This window comes from Charadrius vociferus, unplaced genomic scaffold (genome assembly GCF_000708025.1).
Source record: "Charadrius vociferus isolate BGI_N301 unplaced genomic scaffold, ASM70802v2 scaffold21, whole genome shotgun sequence".
Lineage (NCBI taxonomy): Eukaryota > Metazoa > Chordata > Aves > Charadriiformes > Charadriidae > Charadrius > Charadrius vociferus.
In genome coordinates this window covers 167898-176876 of record NW_009646850.1, presented here as the reverse complement: position 1 = coordinate 176876, position 8979 = coordinate 167898, and the positions used below count along the sequence as shown (strand labels likewise).

Sequence of the window (8979 nt, the reverse complement as noted above, 5' to 3'; positions counted from 1 at the left end):
GGCGGGAGAGGCCGTCAGAGACTGCAGCTCCCCGCCCGGTTCATTGGTGTTTTCTGACCGTACGCGGTCCTTTGCCGTTAAATCCCACTGAGTTGCAGATAAAAATAATGGGAGTAACTAGTGAGTACGCGGTTAAATGAATATCAACGTATTCCCGATAAATTAATCTTGCGCTCAGGGGCCGAGGCGGTGTCCCTCCGCCCGCGGGTGGCCGCGCTGGGTCGCGGTCAGGAAAAAAGGTAAGAAGGAGCAGGTGTTTTCCAGCCTGTGCCTCCTTCATATTTAGGTAGGTTGGGGAAGCCTGAGGAACCTCTTTCTTCGCAGAAAGGGTTGTCAGGCATAGGCATTGGCACAGGCTGCCCAGGGAAGCGGTGGAGTCACCATCCCTGGAGGTGTTTGAAAGATGTGTAGATGTGGTGCTGAGGGAACATGGTGTAGTGGTGGGTTTTGGCAGTGTTAGGTTGATGGTTGGACTTGATCCTAAAGGCCCCTTCCAACCTAGGTGAGTAACCTCAGAGAAGACCGAGGGTGCCTGTGGCTGTAGGCAACCCTCAGGTGTGTGGAGCTCTCGGAGAGGGGGCTCCCCACCACAGCCCAGCAGGCTTCACCTGCTCCAGTTCAGCGCCCTGCAAAGCTGACCACGCTGCTTCCACCCCTGGCAGATGGATAAGCCTTCTTCACCAGCAGTGTCCAGGCTAAGAAACCTGTGATTTAGCTCCTTGCTCCTGGATCTTACAGCATTGCAGATCACATCACGCAGAAACCTAAGTAACTTTGCAAAGTTGCTGCCATCTAGTAGCTCTGTAGCTCCAGAACAACACTCCTCTTTGTTCTTTCCCTGGAGGGAATAACCCTTGTGGAACATGCTGCACAGGGTGCTTGCTACCTTTGGTCCTCATAGGACACTCTGAGCCATGGTAAAGACAACGTGCGGGACCTGAGCTAATTTTAGTGGCTTCACTGAAATGCCTGCACTGCATAACCTTTAGCATCTTTATAGGTAGGATGTTGCTTGAACCCTATGTTGTAGTGAATTATATCATATCTTTATGTTGCAGGAATATATTCACATATAAATAAAGAATTTGGTGCTGCTGAGATGCTCAGGAAGATAAAGGCATTTGGGAAGTGTGCCCTCTACTGTATTTTTTAATACACTTCAGAAAGTATGTATTTCTAATATCTACATCTTCTGTGTGCCTCCACAATATTATTAACATTGTGTTAATAACTTTTTTAACCTCCCAATCAGATAAATTCAGATTAGACTGAATGCTGTTCAAGTTATGAAAACATATTTTAATTAGAGTCCTGCAGTCTGTTTGTACTGGAAAATGAGTCTGTTGATTTCAGTTCCGTTAGCTGGTTTACTTAAAAGTATATCACCGTCTCTACAGAAGGCATTTTTAACGCAGTAATCCTCTTTAATCCCTGCAAGCAGTCCTCTCAGGTGGTAGCTGGGCTTTAGGAGCTTGTTAGTAACTCTACTTGATTGCTATTTTTAAAATGACAGGTGTTTTTCACCCTGTTATGATCTTGATTGCTGCATTTGGTGTGTGGCACGCCTGGCAATCAACAGGTTGTCATAATTCTTTCGAGCAAGACAGTTTCCAGAGCTTTGATTAACAAGCAAAAAATATGGCCAGAGTCTGCAGGTGGATAGGGATGGATGGAGAGCTTGCATACCTGGTGAAGAACTTGCTCTGTTTTATACTGCAAGGGCGGGGGGGTAATATTGCAGGCTAATTTTGGGGAAATGCACCTCTCTGCTGCAGAAATTTCACTTTGCTTGCTGCATTACATTTGCAGTTTATTGTCTAAACCATCCCAAAATGAGGAAAGTGGGAAGAACCTTGACATTAAATTATGGGACAGAACGGAAACCAGGTATTGTGGCTCTTATGCTGTCCTAGCCAAACCAGAGTAGTATGTCCAAGGGCTTCTGGTTTACCTACTGTTTCCATTTCTGGTACGTATACTGTTGAGTATTCTACTTTGCATGGTTGTGGTTTCCAACTGTAGTATTTTCTTTCGTTTCTGATGTTTAATCTTGAGCACCGGGCTGAAGCTCCTTTTCAGGAGTTAACCTGTGTGAGAGGTTTCTTGGTTTTCCTTTAGAGAAAATTGTCTTTATCTGAGTCTCCGCTGTTAACATGGCAGAGGGGCTGTCAGCAGAGAACAGATGGCGTCTTAAGTCTACATAGCGCCGTGTGTTAGTAGGTTAGTGTTAAAGAGTTGCACAGATGCTTTGTTAGGTTTGTACTGCAGTACACTCAGACATACTGGATCTCACACAATGCATCTTCCTTAATAGTGCTTAATATGAATCCCTTTACCCTAGTATCTGAGATTGTGCTGCTGGCCTGTGCCCCCGGGCCCCCGTTTAGAAACTGTTTCTCTGTGACCTGGCTATGTCCCAATTCCTTGTCCTGGCAAGATCCAGGTATGTTACTTTTCTTCTTTCCCTGTCCTTCATCCCCTGATTTCCAAGGCAAGTACACATAAGCGGCTGGGCCAGCGGGGAGCAACCCTGCTGTGCACAGCCCTGGTCTGCACAGTCCTGGGACCAAGACTACTGGGTTGATGCTGCTGGGTGCAAAAGCCACAGAGAGAACACCTAGCTCATCTTTCTTTCCCTTAAAAAGGTTTGCCTTCCTAATCCTCCCTCTATTTTCCAGTGCAAAGAGGTCAACTCCAGGATTCTAAATATCTGATGCATTACCAGATTTAAACAAACAAACAAAAAAACCAAACCCAACACACCACAGAAAACAGCCCACAGCCCAAAGTATTTTTCATGAGAAATCAACCAAACCAACAGAAGCTTAGAATATCACCTGACTTTCCTATTTGTTTTTCAAATTCCTAACCTCACCAGTCTTGCATTGGGTAATATATCATCAATGAAATTTGTTGTGCACTTCAAATTTGAAGCTTTAGGGATTCAGAGTATATGCCAAAGTGTAAGATTCTTTTTATAATTGCAGACTGTGTCCCCAGGGAAGGCATACCTATGCATGTGTGTAGAGGAACGAAATAGTACCTTGCACTTTAATGGTGTGCTTAGTGTCCCCTTTGACTGGAGGAGGCCAGTTCAAACCCTTGTATAGCAGTCTTGCTTTTATCAGCCTGTAGTATTTTCTTAACTCTTGTGTTAAAAAGTGTCGTTTCTTTGTTCTTCAAGTTGTTAGCAGGGCAAGTCTTGTCTGGGAACTGTTCTTGGGAGAACCTGAAACAATCCTTCCACAGGCACCTGGCAGCATTTGCTTCTCTGTGGTTTCCCCACTCGCTGGGAGGGGCAAAATTAATGGGGTAAATACTACTTACATGTAAGTGTGAGCAAATCGGTCAAGTTCACTATGTGGCTGTTTACTTTGAGTCTTTGGAATATGCAGCACAAGGCTGAGAGACTGGGCACAATCTCTGTTCACACAGCTTTTTTTTCTTAGTTTTGTTTACAGACTTATTGCTCCCTACTTTAGAAAACATATAGCTTATCAAGAAAATTAAATAATATTCACAAATTCTGGAAGTTAATTGTTTTATGCCGTGGAGCAGCATAACAACTCTGCAGTGTAAAAGAAGAAATAACAGGATTCTCTTTATTATTAGAAATACTTGGTCACTGCCCTACGTAATGTTCCACTGTTTGGTTTATTAAACTGTTTTTACCCTACACACTAGATCACTCGCTTCAGGTAAGTGGATTTTCTGACTGAAGAGTTATAAAGAGAACCTGTAATTTTTAGGAGTATGTCAGAGCTCCTGAAGTCAAAACTGACTAGGTTGTAACTAAGAACAGCTGCTAATCCCTTCTTTTCTTACTAGTTCATTTTATATTTTCTAAGGCATTTGGTTAAAGCAGGGGAGGCATTCATTTAATGTATATTAAATTTATAGGAACAACAAGTTTCACTTTACAAATGCAATTATCTATACTTACTTGTATCCTAAGTTCCAAATAAGCTTTCCCAAAACTAGCTGATGTTGCTGGCAAAAGGAATTAATTTATTCAGTTTCACTTAAAGAGCATTTTTGCCTAAAATAGCAACAATCTCCCTAGGATATAAAGCATCATTAATAGTTTACCTAAATACGTATATGTGTACAGTTACAAAACTATAGGAGATAATTTTATTGCTCTGGACTTAGATTCTAAGTCATTGCTGCTAATGACAAGCGTTTTCAGATGTTTTATTTCTCAGACTCTGGTGTACATCCTGTTTTTTCCATGGTACACAGTGCAAACCAACAAGCCTTTCACTTCCTTTTTGGCAATGTTACAGGCGCTAGAGGCGCCTGCGTAAGCCGACTGATGACAGAGCCTTCACTGTTCACCACTAGAATAGAAATGTATTCTCCTTTTCACTAACAGAAGAAGGTATTGTACATATTTCTGAGATGAGTTTGCTGTTTGAACTGTACTGTTTTCTCCTTTAATTATTGCCACAAAGAAAAAGACAAAAAGGAATACAAATGGCTTAATTCTTTTTCCTTTCCATACTAACTCGCAAGACCCTTTACATCAAATCTTCATCATTTTGTTTCTCTGTGGAAATGACAGACAGACTCTGAGAAGGTTTTTTTCAAGTAATGTTGCGTTACACCAGAATTCTTTGCAATTCTTGTTTCTCTTTTTGAATAACCTCAAAAGGCTTTTGTAGCCTTGTGCACGTCCTTCTGCAAATTTACAATAACAGACCTCTGTCAAATGCAGAATTTGAGTAGTTCTTAGTTTGCACTTTTTCCAACCAAATCAAACTATTAGAAATGAGCAGTTATTCTGGTTTATATTGGTCTAACTATTGTTTGAGTCCTTACTTATTGTGTGTGTTTTGGTGCCTTAAGTCATCAGATGACATAACCTGTGAGCATACAGTTGGGGAAAAAAAATCCATTCACTTTAGAAAGTCTACAAAAAGAAAGTCTTAGAAAGTCATATTTTCTCTTTAACCCTAAAGAGGCCTGCCTTCTAACGTAACTGCATCCTATCTTTTGCAAGATTGTGCAGGAGTGCAAATGTTCTCATTTCTACTCTGACTCCACAAAATCGCATTTTTAAATAGTCTGAGCAACTGAACTCTTTGCAGCTTTAGGCTGTGAATACAAACATCTATGACATAATGTTGGCCTGTTAACAGTCTGATCCTCCTTGTAATCATCAGCTGTAAGTTTGCCACCAAATTTTATGGAAGGACTTCTTAGCGAGAGTCCATAAAGCTCTACAGCTAATTTAATGAGATGGAAAACTGTTTTGCCCTTCTGTAAGTTAGGCCAACACATTTAGAGGTTTATGTCTGCTTTTTAAAAGGAGGGGTTTACATAAGAAATGTAGTCTTTAATGTTGCCTTCCTGGAAAGCGTATTTGAAAGAAGAGTAAGAGAATTTCTAGGTTCTTTACAATGAAGAGAGAGCGCCTTGATTTACTTACAGAGCATTGATGAGAAGAACAATTGCAGCTGTTGGGCATCATCTCACTGTTTTGTTTAGTTTTTGGTTTAATTTCCTCTGTGTTTTTGTTTGAGTAGGTAATTTTTTTGAGGGAACTTTATCAAGTGCCATGACTTTCTAAATGAAAAGGTATTTCTTTCATTAAAGGTGAAAATATTTTCACAAATGCAGTTAATGAATGCTTTCCTTGATTTCACACACTTTTGATATTGCTATTAAAATACTTATCCAGAAGTTTCTATCTTGCTACCATTTTGTGTTCATCTTGATTTACATGGAAGCGATTTATTTTTAATACCTGTCTACTTAAGAAATAGAGAAACGCTGCCGTTTCGAAAGAGCAATAGCTATTAAATATTCATGCATGGCACTCGGTTAATCAGGCTCAGTAATCCCTGTTGCTTTACCACAATGGCTTTTCACTGTACTAAAGAAACTTTGATATGAAGACTGTGTTCCAATTATGCTTTAGATTGTACATACATATAGCATGTTGTTCTACTTGTCTGTTTAGTATGTTTTCCAGTACGTTTTAAGAAACCGGGGGAAAGCCTTATGCAATTACAGGCATACTAGAGTTCATTAAAACCAGTGCATTTTTGTGGTCCTACTTAAAATTTAGATATGGGACACTTGCTTCTAAAACATCAGGTCATCCTCAGGCAAAGTCCACTTATGCTCTGTCTAGTTTCCTTATTCCTTGCTTGAATTGGCTGTTGTCCGTCCTAAGGAATCTTTTTCTCTCTCAACGTCTAAAACTTTTCTGTTATCCTCCCTGCTCTTCTGGAATTAATGTTCTTTTCCAGCCTTACAGTTACAGCTGTAAGGTCCATTCTGTTTGTTAGTTTCTGTGCTCAAGTTACTGTAATTAGTCTTAACTTCAACTGGGAGAGATAAGGAAGACTATGTCCTATGAAGTATATGATAGTCTCTTCCTGTTACAGCTTAGGAATTTTCTTATACCTTTCTCTTTAGCCTCCAGCTGTTACCATCTGGCAGAAGAAATGGACCAGGGTTATCATGTTCACCATGAATCTTACTGTATTCTCCCTCTGTGCCTTCAAGCTAAAAGCTTGCCTGAAAATGTCACTTATTTTCAGTTCCTCTGAATTTCTCTCTACTTCTGAGTGACTATCCCCACCTCTTCACCACTATGGGAAAAGCTCTGATCTTGGTTGCAGACCTTGTGTAAAGAAGCCTTGTTTATGGTCCTCTTGGTGTTGCGAACATGAGCTTTCTCTGACCTTGGGTGTGTTACTGCAGTCAAGAGTCTAGTAAATGCGAAGCGCTCAGTTTCTAAGGTGCAGTAGAGTCTTATTTGCACTGTTGCTGAGCAGTTACTTTTATATCAGTGACATCTGTCAGGGCCTGGCACTAGTGAGTAGACTTTGGTATCTTGTGTCAGTTGGTGCGTGAATGTGAGAGGTTTTAACTTTATGCCTCTGTTTTCTCACATGTGTTAACGTTTTCCAAGCTGCAAGGGTGCTGAGGTTAGAGTATTAGAGGAGGCTGGTGGGTGTTTGCCTTCTAAAGAAAGCAGCTTGACATCTTCCAAAAGACTAAGCGAGCAATATGGCAAAACCACCCAACCAGTATTGTGGAGTCATCCCTAAATCAGATACTTCTGGATGCTGTGCAAAGACTAGCCAATCTTTCCACTGTATGCTGCCCCTCATCCGTTCTTGCCATGTTATCAGCAAGTCATGAAACAGGGTCATAGGATACCTTTTCTGTACTGTTCTGCACCTTGTTACAAGGAGAGAGTGAGATTCACGGTCAGGAGAACCCTCTGTTACTGCACAACTTGGACCAAGGTCTGCCAATTTATCTTAATGTAAGTAGTTTGGGTCAACCACATCTAGATGTCATTGGGCTGTACACTCTGTAAACAAAAAGCATTCAAACTTCCAGTTCAGCACCATCACGCTACTATGAAATTGCTAGAAAATTGTGTTCTAAAAATAAGATCAACCCCACGTGTTTTTTTATTATCTAGGAGGTAAAGATAGCATGTACAGTAACATTCTTGATGCTAGAAAAAAAAGGAGGGGGGGGAATAGGACTTGTATTACTCATTAATAAGCAATCCAGATTCTTAGCTACTGTAAGTTAGCACAGCTCTATGGCAGCCCTGCTGACATGATCCAGTTGGTACTCTGGCCACGCCTTTCTAAATAATTTAGTATCAGTTCCTGTTAACTCACCTCATTTTTCCAGTATGTAGAACTATCCTACTTCCCATTACAAATTATTTGTATTCCATAAGCTAGAAGAGCGGGGGCGGGGGGAGGCAGAGGCAGTTTTTACTTTTGTAGTTTCTTTTAAAACAATTAAATGCTTAATAGTGGGGATTTAAATGGATCACCTTATTTTCATTAGCAACTAATTTGCATCACTTCTGAGCTCTCACTAGAATATGTAAAAGGGTTTATTGTTCCATATTCAGGAGGAAAGGCCAGTGTTATCTGTATTTTTGTTGATCGTAGTGACTACTGAGTTAACATTTCTGTAACTTTTTCTTTCTAAACAGTGAAAGGCTATGTGTGCTCAGATGACAAATGTATATTACCATACGCTATTAGGTGAAAACTGTGGTAGCCTCCATACCCCCAAAACCTGGATTTGTAACTAATCACAAGGCTTATTCAACTACACCACTAGAAAAGTTTACTTGAGGGCATTCGTTAAAAATACATTATACATGGTAATTAGGTTCTACAGATTTGTGTGCTCACCCGGTACTATTATTCAGCCCGTGGAATTAGTATTTTATCAGTAGATTACTGTAGTTTCTTACCTGAATCATCTGCCAAAGAAATGTTGGTGAAAGTGCCATCCTCCTCATCCAGAGGTAACTCCATTTTGCTTCCTTCTTTCAAAGTTTTTGAGACGTGCATTAAGCATGGCAGTCGTCAGCCATTTTTCGGCGTGCATGTGACTTCTCCGGTTAAATCTTTAATGACTCCAACACACAGGTGTTATCGGATACTGTTGGCAACTACGCGCGTCTTACTCTGTGTGGTATCTCGTCTGAACCTTGAGCTCTTTTCCGGAAGTTGTTAAGCGTGAAGTTTTCTGAGTTCTAACTGCTTTGCCAGATACGCGCTGAGCAAACACTGTTATTGCAGGCTTTTTCTGTAAAAGAACTGTGTATTCACCCTGGTTGTTTGTTTGTTGTTGTTCTTGATTTTCTCTAGGGCTGTGTATGTTTTTTTTGTCGGAGGGTTTTTTTGATCAAGAGGGAAAGTAACTTGAAGTGTTCAAAAAATGTTACTTACTGTCCAAGCAAATGAAATGGACAGATTTGGGAGCAGCAAACTTAATATGTAATCTTCAAATATTTAGGAATGTGAGTAATTTTACTTAGGTGAACAGTGGCATCAAAACCAATCAGGTAACATGAACAAGTGAAGCTGTATACTTGAGCGTGTGACTTTCTGTGATAGTAGACAGGCGGAAGGAAGAGAAATTGAGTTCAAAGAAAACCCCAGTTTAGTCTTCTTGTTTTGCTTCTTAAGGAAAATTGCA

At 40.5% G+C, this 8979-nt stretch overlaps 1 protein-coding gene across 2 annotated transcripts in view; it reads right to left on the bottom strand.

The window, feature by feature from the left end:
* SCOC (short coiled-coil protein) overlaps nt 1-8456 on the bottom strand; it is a 10568-nt gene extending 2112 nt beyond the window's left edge. The window contains exon 1 of one of the 2 annotated variants that reach the window (XM_009894162.1): nt 8249-8456. In XM_009894162.1, coding sequence (XP_009892464.1) covers nt 8249-8348 — 100 coding nt within the window. In that variant the 5' untranslated portion in view covers nt 8349-8456. The remainder of the gene's footprint in view (nt 1-8248) is intronic. The other variant, XM_009894163.1, reaches the window with a different exon arrangement.
* Between the last annotated feature and the right edge of the window lie 523 nt (nt 8457-8979).